The sequence below is a fragment of the Quercus suber genome, unplaced genomic scaffold (genome assembly GCF_002906115.3).
Source record: "Quercus suber isolate HL8 unplaced genomic scaffold, Cork oak 2.0 scaffold_71, whole genome shotgun sequence".
NCBI lineage: Eukaryota > Viridiplantae > Streptophyta > Magnoliopsida > Fagales > Fagaceae > Quercus > Quercus suber.
The window spans coordinates 1,174,051-1,193,386 of record NW_027069536.1 but is presented as its reverse complement, the minus strand read 5'-3'; the positions used below and the strand labels follow the sequence as shown (position 1 = coordinate 1,193,386).

The following is a 19,336-nucleotide window of genomic DNA, read 5'->3' as shown; positions in this document are numbered from 1 at the left end:
CTTTTAGTGAAGGATCAAAATTTCCTTTCCTCATCCTTAATCATCACATGAGCATACACTTCCCAGTTGCATGTGTAATGGTCTGTGAAGGAAGGAAATATAGTTATTCTCAGCTTATTCTGCAATCTTGAGCTTAATTCTTAGCTATCAAAATCTGTTGCAATAATTTGGCAATGGCTATTAGAATAATGGTTGTGTTAGAAGCCCTTGCTCTTGGCTAGTCTCTACGAATAGTTGCTTGTACCCTGACAAGTGAAAGCCATAACAGTGCTTTAGTTTTAGAGCATTTAAATGAAGAAGAAGATGGGAGTACTGTTCCAATGGCTACTCCCAAAATGGTGTCGTCTGTACAAATGAGTAAACATAAAACATGTTTGAAGCAAAACATCATCGTTTCTCATTAATACAAATGATGACGTTTCCTGAGCTGTGTTATAAGTTTAAGTCTGTTATTGGACATGTAAGAGTCTATTAGCACACGTGTATAGTAGTTGCAAATTAGTTGTAACTGATTCCTTCTTTCTCGAGTTCTCCTTGTTCTTTCTTTCTCTTCAACTGTATACATATATATTTACTAGTGTACTCATTGTATCTGTATCTGGACTGTTTCTTGTTAATAATACTTGAAGTATTTTTAGCCTCATCTCTCTCTCTCTCTCTGTTTTTCTTCTCAAAATGTTTGATATAGAATTTGTGAGTTTGAGAGAGTTTTTACATGGTATCAAAGCTCTTGATCCATATCAATGGCTTCTGTGTACTCTGGTTCATCTTCTTCATCATTTACTTCAACTGCTTTGCCTGCTGTGGCTACTACGAGTTTACCAGTGAATTCTTCACAGCTTTTGTTGTCAAATATGTCATCTATGATGACTGTGAAGCTTGACTATGGAAATTACATTGTTTGGAAACATCAAATTGAGGTAATTCTTGATACCTATTTAATGATTGATGTTACTGATGATTCAATCATTGCTCCAAATAGATTTCTAAAAGATTCATCTGGTATTTTCACTGCTGAGGTCAATCTAGCATTCATAGCTTGGAAGAATCATGAATAGGCTATGTTTACTTTCCTGAATTCAACTCTCTCTCCAACGATTCTTACTCTCACAGTTGGGCAAAAATCTGCTAGAGGAGTTTTGGAATGTGTTAGAGAAGAGATTTGCATCAGTTTCAAGGTCTCGTGTCATGAGTTTGCATAATGAATTGAATGTAATCAAGAAGGGTATTGATTCTATTGATGGTTATTTTTAGAAAATTAAGCAAGCTCGTGATAGATTAGCTGTTGTTTCTGTGTTTGTGGATGATGAGGAGCTCCTTCATATCATTCTTGATGGTATTCCCTCTAAATATGATTCCTTTAGCTCTGCTATAAGGACTAGAAGTTATTAGGACATATGTGATTCATTGTTACGAACATTTGTCACTATTTTATGTAATTAGCTAATCTTTTGACAAAACATACTTTACTTGTAATTGGGTAGATCTAGGATGTGTTTAATGCTTCAAGAAACCTTGTTTCAAGTTCAAGTGTTAAAGTCATGCAAGTCTGTCCAAGAATCAAGTCAGAAAGTGCAGGATTTTAAAGCTCGACAGCTAGCATCTATCGGGGTTTAAAAGCTACTGAAGCCCGTGGCTCGACAACTATCTTGATAGATAGGGTATCTGTCGAGATTTATGAAACTCAGTTTTTCAGGACTATTTTTCATCCAATCCGTGAGTGTATGTTTAGGCTTTCTTTTCTCACAACCCTAAACATATATAAGGATTATTTTAAGGGTCATCAAAGGTTGCGCAAGTGTGAAGAAAAGTTTTGTTCATGCAAATTGTGATCGGAGACAGAATTTTCCCTAGTTCTTCAAGAAGCTGCTGTGTTTGTACACCGTAGGGTTTTGTAACCAAGCAACTTCATAATCTTCATCGTTTGGATGAACTGAAGAACTTTACAGTCAACATCCTTCTCAAGTTGGTGATCAAGTCACGTACTAGGATCTACGCAATTGGTTAGTCACGTACTGGAAGTCGTGCTTTGAAAATGAGAGATTGTCACTACAGAACAAGTCCAATTGGGTATTGGGGTAAAGGTTCAACTGTAGGTTGGTATAAAGTATTGAGATTCCTTTACTTGTAATCACTTGTTTTGATAAAAGTGGATTCTCGGGAGTGGTGACCTTAAAGTCACCCGGTGGAGTTTTTGCTATGTAGGTTTTCCCCATTCGTAGACAAATCACCGGGTCAATTTATTTTTCGTTGCATACTTTAGTTAATTGGTGATTTATTTGTGCTGCCACATACAATTGCATGTTAGCTTAATTAATTAATAAACTTGGCTAATTAATCAATTTATTCATCACAAATGGTCAATACGTTTTTGGCCTATTAGAAGTGATGTGTTTTCAATGGAAGAGTTAAATGCTTTGCTAAATGTTGAAGAGAGAGTTATTAAAAAGAGGTCTACTAATGTTGATTAAGCTTCTATGGCTATGGCTGCGAATTTTCACTCTTAAGGTTTTCCATGAGGGAGAGGAGGTAGAAATCATAATCAAAGAGGAAGAAGTGCTCGTGGTAATGCTAATAATTTTGGAGGTTCCAATTATGGTGGAAGTAGTTATTCCAATCCTAGGTCTCAGTTTCAAAGTTTCAATTTAGGCAACCCAAGATTTTCCTCTCAGTTTCAGAACTTCAATCAAGCTAAGCCATCAACTAATCAAAATCAAGGTCAATCTGGTTGGTCAATTTGTCAGATCTATGGCAAAAGTGGTCACTCAACTCTTGATTGCTACCATCATATGGATTTTACATATCAAGGAAGGCATCCACCTGCTAAGCTTGCCTCTATGGTGGCTAATGCTGCTCAAGTTCAAGCTTCCAATTCTTGGCTCACTAAAACAGGATGTTCAGGCCATATGACTCCAAATTTGTCACAACATTCTCTTCTACAGCAACCAGTTCAAGGGACTGAGACTGTCACAGTTGGCAATGGTCAAGAACTGCCAATCACTCACATTGGTAATGGTGAGCTTTAAACCCTAACTCATAATTTTAGGCTTGATAACATTTTAAGAGTGCCTGACCTTGCTTCTAATCTCTTATTTGTTCATAAACTTTGTCTACAAAACAATGCTTTGTTTTACTTTGATGCAAATAAGTTCTTAATTTAGGATTTGCCCATGGGGAAGATCCTCCACGTAGGGTTGAGTAAAGATGGGGTTTACCCTATTCCATCTCTCTCTGATCTATCTTCAAATCCTTCCTTAAGTCATTTCAAGAATTCTGCCTTTGTATCTGTCAAACCACATCAACTTTTGCTCTAGCATCACAACTTCGACATCCAGGTTCTAGAATCTTGTATTCTGCTCTAAAGAATGTATTTTCTTCTCTTTGTTAATGGTTGATGAGGTTTGTTCCTCTTGTGAATATTGTATAAGTGCTAAAATGCACAGACTTCATTTGAATAAGACTCCACTTGTATCCACTTCAATTCTTGAAATTGTGCATAGTGATGTTTGGGGTCCCTCTCCCATTACATCTTTACTTAGTTTTAACTACTGTGATTTTTGTTGATGATTACTCATGTTTCACTTGGTTGTTTCTGCTTAAACATAAAAGTGAAGTTCTATCTATTTTTAAGCACTTCAAATCCATGGTTGAAACTCAATACAATTCTAAACTTAAAGTTTTAAGGACTAACAATGGTTCTGAATACATTAATACTGAGTTTTAATCTTTTTTTTTTTGTTATTGGCATTCTCCATCAAACTTCATGCCCTCACACACCTAAACAAAATGGAGTTTCAGAAAGGAAACACAGGCATGTGGTTGAAACTAGGCTTGCCCTTCTTTATTAGTCTCATCTTCCTCTCAACTATTGGTATTATGCTTTTTCTACTGCCACTTAGCTCATCAATAGACTCCTTTCCCCAGTGTTAGGTTTTCACTCACCTTGGGAAAAACTATACTCTAAACCACCACCTCTTCATGCTCTTAAAGCATTTGGATATGCCTGCTACCCCTATCTTAGGCCTTTTAACAAAAACAAGCTGCAACCTAAGTCTAAACCTTATGTGTTTCTTGGTTATCCTCCATTGTCTAAAGGGTATATCTGCTTTGATCCTACTTCTAACAAAATCTACATTGCTTGTCATGTTTTGCTTAATGAATCTCTCTTTCCTTTTGCTCATGATTCTGATTTTACTGCTTCTAATATTCTAGTCTCTTCATCTTTGTCTAGTTGGTTTCCTCCATATAAGTCTTCCTTAGATACTTCATCTAGTGGGTCACCCATTTCTTCCTCACCTCTTGATTTCACTTCCTCCATTATTCCTTCATTCCTTTCTCAATCAAGTCCTATTCCTGTTGTTCCTCCTCCTACTAATATTCCTTCCTCAATGTCTGATCCATCTCCATCTTCCTTGTCTGTTCCTGATCCTGTCATTCCTTCATCTTCCTCTTTTATTGTTCCTGACTCTACTGTCCTTGTTCCTACTTCCACTAATTCTCATCCTATGATTACAAGGTCAAAGCATGGTATCTATAAGCCCAGGTTCAATGTGATTACACTGTGACAAAAACTCCTTCTTTTGCCATTACTTCTAAACATGCTTAATGGGTGGCTGTCATGGATGCTAAATTTCAGTCTTTATAGAAGGAATACACCTGGTTTTTAGTTCCTCTTCCTCCTCATAAGAACATTGTTACCTACAAATGGTTTTATAAACTTAAGAGACATAATGATGAGACTATCTTCAACAATTTGGCTTGGATTATGATGAGACTTTCAGTCCTGTGGCTAAGCCTGCCATTGTTCGAATTCTTCTTGCTTTGGCTGTGCATTTTGGTTAGGAATTAAGTCAAGTAGATGTTAGTAATGCCTTTCTACACGGTGTTCTTAAAGAGGAAGTTTATATGGCTCAACTTCAAGGATATGTTGACACTGCCTTTCCTAAACATGTCTGCCTCCTTCACAAAGCTCTTTATGGTCTCAAGAAAGCTCTTAGAGCTTGGTTTGAGAGTGTTACTTCTCAATTGCTCCATATTAGCTTTGATGATTCAAATGTAGATGGTAATCTCTTCATTTTGAGGCATGGTTCCTTTATTGTGTATCCATTGCTTTATATGGATGATATTATCATCACAAGTAATGATTCTACTTTTGTCTCTTCTATTATCAAGTTGTTGGGTGTGGATTTTGATCTTAAGGATCTTGGTTTGCTTTATTACTTCCTTGGTCTTCAAATTGATTACACTTCCACTAGTTTGTTTGTGCATTAGACCAAGTATGCATTTTATTTGCTTAAAAAGTTTGGTATGACTGACTGCAAGCCTTGTAAAACCCCTTCCTCACCTAATCTTCATCTTCTTCCTCATGATAGTCCTTTGTTATTTGATCCTACATCCTATAGAAGCTTGGTTGGTACCTTGCAGTATCTCACGTTCACTAGACCAAACATTTCCTTTGCTGTTCAACAGGCTTGTCAGTTTATGAGCAATCCTACTTAAAATCATCTTCAAGCTGCAAAACATATTCTCAGATATCTTCAAGGCACTCTACATTTTGGTATTGCTTTTACTCCAGATCCCCTTTCTTTGTCTGCCTGTAGTGATGTGGATTGGGCTGGGGATCCTGTAGACAGACATTCTATCACTGGTATTGTGGTGTTTTTTGGCAATTGTCCTATCACTTGGTTTACCAAGAAGCAAGGCACTGTTTCTCGTTCTTCCATACAGGCTGAGTATCGTGCTTTGGCACCCACTACAGTTGAATTGTATTGGATTGGGATGCTTCTTCGTGATTTCGGTCTTTTTCTTTGTCATCCTCCTCTTCTCTGGTGTGATAATGTCAATGCCTTGGCTATTGCATCCAATCCAGTGTTTCATGCTCAGACCAAGCACATTGAAGTTGATAATCATTTTGTTCGAGAAAAGATTCTCAGGCGTGATTTGTTGATTAAATTCATCTCTACTCATGATTAGCTTGTTGATTTGTTTACCAAAGGTCTTCCTTCCAAACTCATGAGGAAATTCCTCATTCGTTTGAGGGGGGATGAAAGCCATAGTAGTGCTTTAGTTTCAGAGCATTTAAACAAAGAAGAGGATGGGAGTACTGTTGCAATGGCTACTCCCAAAATGATGTCGTTTGTACAAATGAGTAAACATAAAACACATTTGAAGTAAAACGTCATCGTTTCTCATTAATACAAACAATGCCATTTCCTAAGCTATGTTATAAGTTTAAGTCTGTTATTGCACATGTAAGAGTTTGTTAGCACACGTGTAAAGCAGTTGTAGATTAGTTGTAACTGATTCCTTCTTTCTCGGGTTCTCCTTGTTCTTTCTTTCTCTTCAATTGTATACATATATATTTACTGGTATACTCATTGTATCTGTATATGGACTGTTTCTTATTAATAATACTTGAAGTATTTTCAACCTCATCTCTCTCTCTCTCTCTCTCTCTCTCTCTCTCTCTCTCTCTCTGTGTTTTTCTTCTCAAAGTGTTTGATATAGAATTTGTGAGTTTGAGAGAGTTTTTACAACAAGAGCATTCAATTCTTCAAGCGCTCATTGTTGGAGTATGTTTAATACTTCTCTTTTACTCAACTATTAGTGACTATGTTCTCTGTGGGATTTTATTTATTTATTTTTTTTGGATGGTCAAATACATTTCAACATGCAGGTAAACACTCAAATTTAATATGTTTGAAGTACTTCAATATATAATCTGATTCATATTCTCAACAAGTGTAGCATTTTTTATGAGCTAAAGCCTAATAAGTAGCATAATTAATGGGGGTGGAGGAAATGCAAGTCTCATGATAATTAGCATTTTTTACAAAAAACTTTACACTTTGGGAGTTTCTACTTAATTTCTGCAAAATCAATCCTCATGGATAAAATGACAAGAATGATTGAAATAGTATAGCACAAAACTTTTTCAAAATATCTCGACGTGAAACTACATACTATATATACTATGAGCAATAGTAAAACACCGTTCCAAAACTAGAAAATAAAACCCAAGGCCACATGACAATGCCGTCACAAAGACAAAACTCATTTGCCGTCACAAAGACGAAACTCATCGCCAACATACAACCAGAACTACTTTGCCATCACAAAGACGAAACTTGTATGCCATCACAAAGACGAAACTAATCTGCTGTCACAAAGATGGAACTCATCACCATCATAAAGACGGAACTCAATAACCATCACAAAGATGGGTGCTAAGATACCAATGTCACACAGACTATAATATCTAGCTAGGTAATCATCGAGTAATCACACATCACGACACAAGGGTGAAACATAAAGTGCTCACAAATTACATGAATTCAAACACAGTTCATTTCCAAGTAGTTTCACAAAATTTTTAATATTTGAAGATATTCACAAGGTTCTCAAAGCTTTCAAACTCATTCCTTATCCAAAATATTTTGTATCATCTTTCCCAATTATCAAAGCACCTTTAAACTTTGCAAATAATGCAATAAATCAATAAAATCCATTCTCAAGAATTTAATCAAAGATGCTTTTCTTTTCCATGCCAAATATTCATGCATTTCCCCATATGCAATATTAAATATAATGCACTTTTCATAAATAGTCATAGACATTAAGGTTACAACACAATAGTTTCTTCTTTTCTTTTTTTTTAGAAAGATATAGTTCCACAAATAAATTTTCCAAAATGTGTTTAACCCAAAAACAACATTTATGCAGCATGGTTATTTTCTAAAAATTCCCATTAAAAAGCTACTTACCTCGGGAGGCCAATCAATTTTATCTTAACTAGGCACCATGAAATCAGCCAATCCCATCACTAGATCCATCATCAAAAATCTTGGAACCTAGAAACAAAATGATCATGACTATCAATAACAATGCCCATCACAAAGTACCATCAAAGTTGTCTCCATAGATTGAAAATGTCCCCTAAAATTAAATTGAGGGCCTAGAGCTTAACTTGACTATCCAAAGGCACCTATTCCCAAAGGATACTGAATAAGCATACAAATGGTCCAAAAGACCAAAACAGAACCAAAGCATTTTAATACACTACTGCAAACAATATGCATTTATTAGGTAACATAACACATTACTTTAAAAAATGAGGTAGCTAATCTTAAGAATTTATTTTTGGGTAATAACTAATAAAACCAAGCCATTATAACAATTCTTATAAATTTCCAAGCGTTCATAACGAAACAACCATGTTTAAGTGTTACACTAACTCATATTAATAATGTCAATACATATTACATCATACAGGGATCAATTATAACATCAAGGCTAAGGAGATTGAGGCGCTGGCTACTCTGAAGGCTGTGTCCTTTATGCTTGAGCTGGGTTTTCGAAGTGTTATTCTTGAAGGTGATTCTCTTGGTCTGATTCAAGCTTTGAAGTCAGAGGAGCGTAGCTAATCTTCAACGGGTTTGTTGATAGAAGATGTGAAGAGGGTTGCTAATAATTATGTAAGATTGTTGTATTCTTATGTTAAGAGAAACGGCAATAGGGTAGCTCATAGTATGGCGAAAAATGCATTATGCATACTAGATTTTTAAGTATGGTTGGAAGATGTCCCATTGCATATTATTTTGATTTTACAATTGGATGTAGTTGACTTAAATTTATAATACCAATCAGTTTCTTTCTCCCAAAAAAAAAAAATTATAACATCATCAAATCACTTTCAAAGTTCTAAAACTCATTATATATCTCACAAACTCCAGCTTTGAATTGAATAAACAACTATAAACAATTAAACCCAACCTCATAACTCAATGAGGTAAAATATCAAACACTTGATGTGCAAAAAGCACAACCTCAAGGCACTTAAACTTTCATGGTTAACACTTTCATTACCCAATTGTTTTAAAACAAGTTCATAGTACCCAAACCATCAAAATTTCACATACCTGCCTCTCCATAACTCCAAGACCTCCAAAACCCATTACCCAAGAAAAAATCGTGATTGGGTGAACACTAGAGCCAAATGACTCAAGACCAAACCAAACTTTTCATTCCAAAAAAAAAAAAATTTCTTACATAAACCTAATAAGCTTGCTCTAGCATAAACCCCATAGCTAGATTTTACTTATTTTTGTTAGGAAAATAGGAATTTTACCTCAAATTCCTTGCTTGGCCAAATGGGTCCCTCTCTTTTCAAAATCTTTTCTTTACAACTGGTGCTGATGGCTTGAAAAGAAACTTGGGCTAAATTACTTTTAGTGGAAGACCGTGGAGAGAGAGAGAGAGAGATAGAGAGAGAGAGACGTGAATGTGAATGTGAGGGGAGGGGGTAGGGGGGGGGGATGTGACTTAATGGGATGAAGCCTATTTCCAAGCTTGTCCCTAAAATATCTTGCAAGTAAAATTATCAATTTGCCCATCAAGCTTCTTTCAAATTACAATTAACAACCAGGGTGTTACAAATTCGTTTGAATATAGACATGTATTGATCAATATAGACGTTTTTGAATATAATTAGATGACATCTCGTGCAATGCGCGGACTACTTTACAATTTCATTTGAAATCATTTTTATATATATTAAGACCTACATATAATAATTTTTTATTGTATAATAATATTTATATTTGCCCACAATATTATTGAATACTTTGAAACTTGATTTTCTTAATTCATATTTTATTTTTTAAAAATTATATAACACTATAAGACTATAACATATTATAATATTTACTGTTAACAATAGATTTTATTTTTTAAATTGATTAAATGATTTTGAAATCTTTAAATAAGAATTTAAAGCGTAAAATAAGATTTTATCAAGATTTAATTGTCCTTAGTTGGGATTCCGCATCCTTAAAAAAAAAAAAAAAAAAATCTTTAAAATCATCATCGATTTTTTTTTTTTTTTTTATCACTATGGCTCATACTACACAAAATAGCAGTAAAAAACCTACAAAGAAACCTAAAAATTATGAGTTCTAACACAGAATAAAAAAAAATAGCTAACTTCATAAATAATCAATTAGAATTTTTCTTTGTCTTTAGTTCTAAAACAAAATACATTTATGACTTTCCGAAACCAAAATCTCTAACATCCAAAGACTCAAAGCAAATCACAACTTTCACAAAATCCACAATGTTTGACTATAACATCAAAACTGTAAGCTACCATCGCTAAATAAAAACCCAAGCCCCTTTCCTTGGTCAAAGCCTACTCATAAGGGTTAGGATCAAATAGTACTGCAATGTTGGAGTTATATAAGTGTCGTTGAAAGGTTGAAGGTAAACGATATCGTTTTTTGTCTTTGTATATTTGAGATGGGATTGCATGAAGCCAAGGGTTGTGAGTATGTGTATATAAAGGAGTAGAAGTTAAAAGGGTGAATGGAAATACAAAGAGTTTTTGTGTGTGAGAAAGAGGAAAAGTCTTGAAACAACCAAATGAAACAAATAGTAGTCTTAAAACATTAAATAAAAAAAGTAATAAAAATTAGTCTTGAAACATTGAAACAAAAGAAATAAAGAGTCCTTATTTTTAATTTTTTTTAATTTAATTTTTTTTTTTTTATCTCTGATGTGGCTTACGAGTATTTCAATTCTTTCATAGGGTGCGCTACATGGTAAAACATCATGCTTTCTCGCATGAGGTCTAGACCTCCTGAGTAGCACCAGTTGATAGCTTGGGGTGCACTGTTTCATCTGAATGATTGCCATGCTTAGTGGAATCATACTTCTCTCCATCACCCCACAATGCATATGCTTCCTCACCATGAGCAGCATCATCCCCTATAAGTAATAAATCATCAGGCATACGCAAAGGGATCACCAATTTTATCCCAAGGCAGATGATAGTTGTGACAACAAGGTTCCATCCAATGATGAATAAGCCACCTACAATCTGTTTGCCAACTTGTATTCCTCCGTTTCCTCCATAGACTCCTCCCCTAGAGTTTGTAACAGGCAGAAAGAGGTTGCATAGTTCAGGCTCAGCAAAGACACCAGTAAGAATTCCACCAAGTAATCCAGCCACAGCATGGGTGTGGAACACACCTAGTGTGTCATCAACCTTTTGGAGTAGTTTTGACTTCTTTTGTACTATCATCATAGTGAACCATGGAACACTTCCTGACAAAATTCCCATCACTATAGCTGCCCATCCTTGAACAAGACCTAAGATTAAATGAAGATAATTCAATTAAGTATAATTGTATGATGTACCCCCTCTTTGATAATGGAGTAATCATAAGTAAATAAATATGGTTAATTTGAACATCATGTATTTGAAGGACCTATATATTTGACATTTTATGCATAAGGTGTGATTAATTGCTTTTGCTAAAACTATGCAATGCATCTATATATATCTAAAAGTTAAAGCGTAGCCTTTATTGTTGCTACGCTCTAGTTGAACCACATTAGCGTCCACCTCATTATCATTTTTCTTTCCAATTTTCATATAATTATTTTTAACATTTATCTTTCTTTTCTTTTTTTTAATATTTACATTTTTTCCAACCTCTCCCTCACCTTTTCATCTCCCTACTACCCTCTACAATAATATCATTCTTCTTCTTTATCTTGCATCTTCTTTTATTTTGTCTCTTCTTATTCACACACTCTCTCTCAATTTTTGGGTGGATTTTATTTTTATTTTTCTTGCATCTCTGCTTTAGGTTGATAATTTTTTGTGCTCTTCAAAATTCTACTTTGAGCTAATGCAATTTAGTTTTGTTTTTTAAATTGTTATTGTTTTTCTTTTTTCTCTCTTTAATTGTTAAATGTTATCCTATTGTTGTTCATTCTTATAACTCTAATTAACGTTGATGGTTCCTTTTTTTTTTTTTTTTGGTTAATTAAGGTTGATGGTTCTTTCTTACAAAGAAAGTAAAAGATTGAAAAAAAATTTAATTTCGTACAGACTTGTACCTAAAGGGGGCATAAGACTTTGTTTATTGGATTAGAGACAAGATATTAAAGGGGAAAATTATTTGGCCACTGCATTTCATTTCTTAGAGGATAAAAGATAAAGCACATCATAATAGAAAACATTTTGGGTGGGGATAAGGGCGGCATTATAGGAAAACATAGCATTGCATTTTTACACGTATTTTTTTTTTAATCTTTTTATCTCTACAAATATATCATTTTATTATTTTCATGTGTTTTATTAATATTTTTTAAGGTGAACCATATTCATCTAATTCTGATGTAATTTGTTGCATTTACCTAATATACAACTCATCTTTTAAGGAATAAGAAAATTATCATAATAACAAAAATTCATCACAAAAGTACAATGTTATCTTAACCAAAATTTAAATTAAACTAAAGAAATAAAAAATAGATTTTATAATAATTTATTAGTCAAACAATTGGTAGGCATATACAAATTCCTATTTCCAAAAACAACGAAGTATTAATCCAAACCAAAATTCAATCAAAGCTATAAAAGGGAAAGAAAAGAATTTATGATGGGAAATTTAAAAAATAAAAAAATAATAAAAAAAACAATACTAAAACACATGTTAAAAATTTAAAATAAATAAATAAATAAAAGAACCATCAACCTTAATTAGAGTTATAAGACAAAAAAAAAAAAACTTTTATGTGCAATTGTTCTTTTTGTTGGTATTTATTGTTATATTTTTTTCATCTTATGTTATTCAATTTAAATTCAAATAAATAAAATTATCCTAAAAAAATTGTATTCATTTTTTTTTTTTTTTTTTTTACATTTACACTTTGTCCAACCTTTCTCCTCCCTATATCTTTTCATCTCCTCACTGCCCTCTACCTTAATATTACTCTTCATCTCCCTCATTTTCCATATCATTAAATTATTTATATTTTCTCTACCTTTTTATTTTAAAAAAAATTAAATTTTTAATATTTTACTTAAATTCAATAAATTAAAGTGTCCTTATAAAGTGGAGCAATGCTAGAGATACACTTATTCTCAAACCCAATACATCAAAGAAAAAATGTAATACAAAACAAATGCCAATTGGGAAACACTAAATTAAAAAAAAAATAAAAAAATAACGTGGAAAACATTATGTCAATAGGTCTCCAATGGAGAGAGAGAGAGAGAGAGAGAGAGAGAGAGAGAGAGAGAGAGAGCAAAAACAATACTAGTAATAAAGAGTAGATAATGAAAAAAAGTAAAATGTCAATTAGTAACTGTTAATTGGAAAACAAAAAAAACGGTAAGGGGAAGTAATAAAATAAATATGACAATACAGAGAAGATTAAAAAATATACAGTATAGTAAAATCAATCGTTACATTCATTTAAAAAATTATATCAATAAACAATAATTAAACACATTCATAGTAATACATTTGAACTTAAAACTAATCAAACACTAATCATAAAAACCATATTTCCATTCATAACTAAATGGAGATGTTCTCCTGTAATAATAAAAAATTATATAAGAAATAAAGTTAGAAAAAGTTAAAAATCCTTTTTTTGACATTTCATTTAACCTTATATATATAATCTTCATACCAAAAAAAAAAAAAATTACTTTTAAAAATCTAATGAATGCTATTACATCTCATTTAACACCTCTATTATACAAATCATCAACCAATAAATATATGATAATAGTAAAAAATGTTACAAATGAGATTATTAAAAAAAATTGATAAAACTAATTAACTACTATCATTATGAAGTAGTAGTCTATGATTTTACACATCTAAAGAAATGGAATATATTATAGAGTTTACTTAAGGTATATGTAAAGATTCACATTAAAACAAAAAGTATATGTAAAGGTTAAAATAAATGTATATTCTATAAATAAAAAATGTATATGTAAGGTTTTTATTAACTTAAAAGAAAATGAAAAATCAATTATTAATAACTAAAACAACAACAACAACAATATAATATAGGGGTAATTACATTCCACTTACTTGAGGTTTGGAGAAATGACACTCCACCCCAAACTTGAAGGGAAAAAATATTTTCCCTCTTTACAATTGTTTGACCAAACTTTATTAAATTAATGTTACAATGTTGTATTAGCTTGCCTATGCTTAAGGGTTGGTTTCAAAAATTATCCTCAATTTCAGAGTTAAAATCTCTTATTTTAAAATTTTAAATTAAAGTGTATTTCAAAATTTTAAGTAATTACTTTTGCTTCTTTTCTTCTTTTTATCCCTTTTCTTTTCTCAATGAGTTATGGAGAGATTTGCCATTTGAAATGTTTTGGCACTTTCTAAATTTTGTATTTGCGTTCTAAATTTATGAATAATGTTTTTTATGACCATGGTTAAACATATATAAATAGATTCTTAAAGAAATTTAAAACATTTTTTTTATTAATATAAACAAAATGAGAGAGTGTTAATTTCTTCAAACCACGTGAGAGGGAAATGATTTTTCCCTTTAGGTTTGGGGGGAAGGGTCATTTCTCTAAACCTCAAGGGAAAAGAGTGTTATTACCCCAAATATATTTAATGAGATCACCCTAGTGTAAGATAATAATAAAAGCATCCTCATTTTTTGTTGACTTTTCCCCTAATAATGTAGCATTACATAGATGAATAAAATGAAAATCATATAATATGGTGTTAGTTGATTCACTTGACTAATAAAGTTATTGTTGTCAACTGAATATTCCTGCTTACATCGACTGAAGTGAGGTTTAACGTAAGGGAGAAACTATCTCCATAATAATAATAATAATAATTAGAGAGAACTTAATTAAGCCAACTGATATCATGCCAATATTCCATGAGCTGGCAAGAATTCTAGATTCTATTTCCCAAAATTATTTTAAACTTGTATTTTACTCAAAAGAATCATGAAATATAATAACATTAAGGCTCAATTAATCCTATTTCATTTTGAATAGAAATGGTTTTTGAGTATAACGTGTACAAGAGGATTATGTAATAGAAATAGTTTTTAAAGTCTACATGTACAAGAGGATTATGTAAGATACAAGCATGAATAATTGTAATTTAGAAATATAACAAAAACTATGCAAAATTATATTTTTTTAGTCCATGATTTGGCATGAAATGGACTTTAGCCATGCTGGTTCTGAAAGGTAGTACTTTTCTTTAGGACTTTAATTGTTTTTCTGTTAAAAATTGATGGATAGGTTTTGCATTCGCAGTGAACATGTATACATATTAATTTTTGTTTTTCATGATTTTTCTTGCATCAAGCAAAGATACAATTAAAAATGAAAGAAAAGAAAGATAATTTACTCAAGTTAAGGCTCAAAATGAACTAACATGCAGCTTGCAAGTGCTAAGAAGACACACTAGCTGAAAAAAAAATCATATGAAGGAGAAATTGATACGTTAGGTGTATATAAATTATTTCCAACAAATATATATATGTATATATATATATAATTCAATGTAAAAAATAATAACCCAATTGAGAGGAAATCTATTTACAGAATCTTTTAAGAACATAATAAAATATCAATGTTCGATGCCCTAGAGTATAAGTTAAGATGAATTTTATTTTATATTATAGTATTTGTGTTGTTCTTAAAATATATATATAGACAGATAATAAATAAAAAAATTGACTTCAAACCAGTTTTGAGTTATCATCTTCCTATCAATTATGTGATAATTGAAGATATTATTCTTGAATGTTTTTAGCTAGTTACATAATTTTTTTTAATGAATCATGTGATGTGTTTAAATAATACATATGAATAATCTTATAAATCATTATTATGTAAATAATTAGAAACTAATTAAGATAGTTGATAATATCACCTGCACCGGGTGTGATGCAAACAAGGCCAGTGATCATGCCCTGGACGGCTCCAATGACTGAGGGTTTATTGAAGAAAATGACATCCAGCGATGTCCACATCAGGAGGCTAGTAGCAGCACAAATGTTGGTGTTTAGAACAGCCATGGAAGAATCTATATTAGCTGCATATGGATCTCCACCATTGAATCCTGCCCATCCCATCCACAGTAACCCTGCTCCTGCCAATGTCAACAGTACATTATTTGGAGGAAATCTCTCTCTGTCTCTTTTCAATCTTGGCCCCACCTGCATCATCATTGAAAAAATTAGTCTAAGGTAGTAAGGGTATATCTAATTAATTTCATACCAAAATTCACAACGGTTGAGAGTAGTAGTTTGTAATTGATCTATGATAAAAATAACGTATGTGATGGTTCACGCTCGGGTACTTTGATAAATTATGAGAAAAGTTGTGAAATTTTGTTGTGTGTATAACGCTCCTGTCATTCAATTAAAATTGTCACCCACTCACCATGCATCTTGATTCCTTCACGCCTTCAAATTCTTAATATTTATTTACGTGTATATATGTCTTATTATATATTACAAGTCAAACACATGACGATCATGGGGGATGGATATTCAAAACCAAATGGAATCTAAAAGAGCAACTTTCATCAATTAATATAATACAAGATTCATTGAACATAATTAATCATATACTAAATTACTAATAATGTTCCATTGTACTAAGTCAAGGGTAAACTAAAACATTTAATCGCAAAGCAATCGGAATTATTAATATAGAACAAGTAAACAGCAAAAAGATTGTAATTCTCCCACAACACTTGCTTTTTCAACCAAGAAAATTGAAAACTCTCTCTCTCTCTCTCTCTCTCAGCTTATTGAAGTTTCTAAAAAATTGCAAAAAATCTACTCTTGTGAGAATTGAATTAGTCAAGCTCATACCAAAAGAACAAGTCTCGCTTATGAAGTAGCAATTAATCTACCAAAGAAAGTATAGCACATCAATGTTCATAACAATTTTATAATTATAAATTCATCTTTCTTGCTCTAATTTTTTTTTTTTTAATTCATCTTTCAATTGATTTTTAAATTTAAGATTTTTTTTATTATTAGACTAAGAACGCACCAGTCATTTTTTTGATGTAAGCGGAGATTAAATTTCTAAATCTCTTATTCAACCATCAGAAACTTTATCAATTGAGTAAACTGAACCACTTTTAATATGTATTTTGTTTAAGTACTCATAATGCAAACAAATATGTTTGATACTATGTTTTAAAAAGAGTAAATAGTGAAAGAATTAGAGACTCCGATTAACTCAATTAGTAAACTTCTTTATCTTTAAATAAGAATTTAAGTTTGAATTTAGTTTATTCTAAAAATTAATTAATATCAGAAACTTTACCAGTTGAGTTAACTGTAACCCACTTTTAATATTTATTTTTTTGAGTACTCATAATACAAACAAATATGTTTGATACTATGTTTTCAAAAAGAGTAAATAGTGAAAGAGTTAGAGACTCCAATTAACTCAATTAGTAAACTTTGTTATCTTTAAATCATATGCTATATAATAAAAATTGGGCTTAGAAGCCGTGATTGTGCCACATGGCTTCACTAAATTGTAAAAATTGTTAGATTTTTAAAATATATATATATATATAATTTTTTTTTTTTTTTTGGTTCTTATCTTCTCCAATAATTTCTAAGTTGATAAAACTTTCAATTTGAATACAATCCAAATTCTTCATCTAATCCTTTTATTATTAATTTATCTATAATTTCGAGTGATTTATTTATTAGCAATAGGAGATCTACTTCATTTATGATTTATAAGTTCTAGCATTCCAGGAGATTTGGCGAGGGTTTGGATACAAATGATTGTTACGTTGCGTTTTTTTTTTTTTTTTCTTTTTTGCTTTCATGTGGTTTAGGAAATTGAATTTACTATGTAAGGACAAAAAACACTATTCACGCACTGTTTTGGTACTGTTCACGCACTGTTCATGAGACCATAGCCACTTTATTCAGAAAAAAATATTAAAAATAGGTCTTACGGTACTATTCATACATTTAAAAATTATTTTGCTACAATGTTTTTAGTAATAATTAGTTTTTAGCAACAATAAATTATATCCAAATGGACCCTAGAATTTTGGTTTCACACTAATTGTTCATATCAACATTAATTAAAAAAAAAAAGAATCATAGTACACATATACAACTACTAATATCAATCTTTAATTTTATATTTTATTTTTTTTAACACCTCATGGATAAACACAAAATTATAATTGTTCTTATTGATTTTTTTCTATACATCTCTATCTATTTTTAGATAAATACAAAAACTTAGTTGTTTTTATCTTTTGTTTAAGTTATATATGATTCTTAATTAAACTGTACATCGCATGGGTATAATACTGGTAAGAATTTAAGTTTGAGTTCAGTTTATACCAAAAATTAATTAATATCTTGATATAATATTAAGTTATAGTTATTGATTAATATCTTCATATATATATATATATTATTTTTTTTTTTTTTTGAGGAAAATATCTTCATAGAGAGAGAGAGAGAGAGAGAGGACCCAGTAAGCAGCTGTGAATCCACCAATCCCAGAAGAGAGATGAATGACATAACCACCAGAATAGTCCATGACACCCCAATGGAACAAGAACCCACCACCCCACAAACTGAATGCTCCAACAGTGTAAGAGAAAGTAAGCCAAAGTGGCACAAACATCATCCATGCCTTAAAATTCATCCTCCCCAACAAAGATCCGGCTAAAAGTATCAAAGTGATTGCAGCAAACACACACTGAAACCACACCATCGTTGCCATGGGGTAGTATGGCTCAATCATAGCCGTCTCTAACCCACCAGTACTATTATACTGCGGAGTTGCAGGTAGTGCAGCCGAATTCAAAAGGAACTTCTGGCCTAAAGCTGGTCCACCTTTGCCCCAGAAGGGAAGGAGCTTATCACCAAAGGACATCTTGTATGCCCATGTAACCCAACAAATTACCACAGCTGCAAAAGCATATAAAGCCATGAAAGCTGAGTTTACAGCCCATTTTTTCTTGACAATACTACCATAGAGTATGACAAGCCCTGGCACACTTTGTAGGCCAACCAGAGTGGCTGATATCATTTGCCATGCGTTGTCTCCTTTGTTCAACCAATCTGGAACTGCTAGAGATGTGCCGGATTGGTAAGCTATTGGTATTGGTGGAGTAGCCATGTCTAGCTGTGGCTCTCTAGCTACAGTTAAAGCAAGCAAAGCCAACCAAACTCACTCTCTCTCTCTCTCTCTGTTTGAATATTGTGCGTTAAGGAGTTGCAAAGAAAAACTGTAGAGAGGGGGGAGTTATAAAGAAAGAAGAATAGCGTGAGCTTTTAAAAGTCAAGGTTATGGTATAGAGTACTACTAGATTTTGACATTTCAACAGTGGACTTAGCTCTGGTACTTCAGTGCACTGAACACTTTGATGGTGACACGTTGCAACGAGGCATGGATCAAACTTTGCCTTTGATTAATTAACTAATTATTCATATAAATGTTAATAAAATTGTACGGAAAAAAATAAATGTTAAC

The 19,336-nt window shown here is 32.1% G+C and overlaps 1 protein-coding gene and 1 long non-coding RNA gene across 2 annotated transcripts; both read right to left on the bottom strand.

Moving 5' to 3' along the window:
• Window positions 1-6,927: 6,927 nt before the first annotated feature.
• On the bottom strand, window positions 6,928-9,290 carry LOC136067425 (uncharacterized). The gene is made up of 3 exons (XR_010628891.1): window positions 9,128-9,290; window positions 7,764-7,850; window positions 6,928-7,156 (listed from the first exon to the last, which is right to left on the bottom strand). It is a non-coding gene; the product is annotated as an uncharacterized LOC136067425 (long non-coding RNA).
• A 1,137-nt stretch (window positions 9,291-10,427) lies between these two features.
• On the bottom strand, window positions 10,428-19,076 carry LOC111991983 (ammonium transporter 3 member 2). Its single transcript, XM_065773261.1, has 3 exons — window positions 18,329-19,076; window positions 15,732-16,017; window positions 10,428-11,145 (listed from the first exon to the last, which is right to left on the bottom strand). Exons 1-3 carry the CDS (start codon window positions 18,980-18,982, stop codon window positions 10,625-10,627), a joined length of 1,461 nt encoding a protein of 486 aa, XP_065629333.1. The 5' UTR covers window positions 18,983-19,076; the 3' UTR covers window positions 10,428-10,624.
• Between the last annotated feature and the right edge of the window lie 260 nt (window positions 19,077-19,336).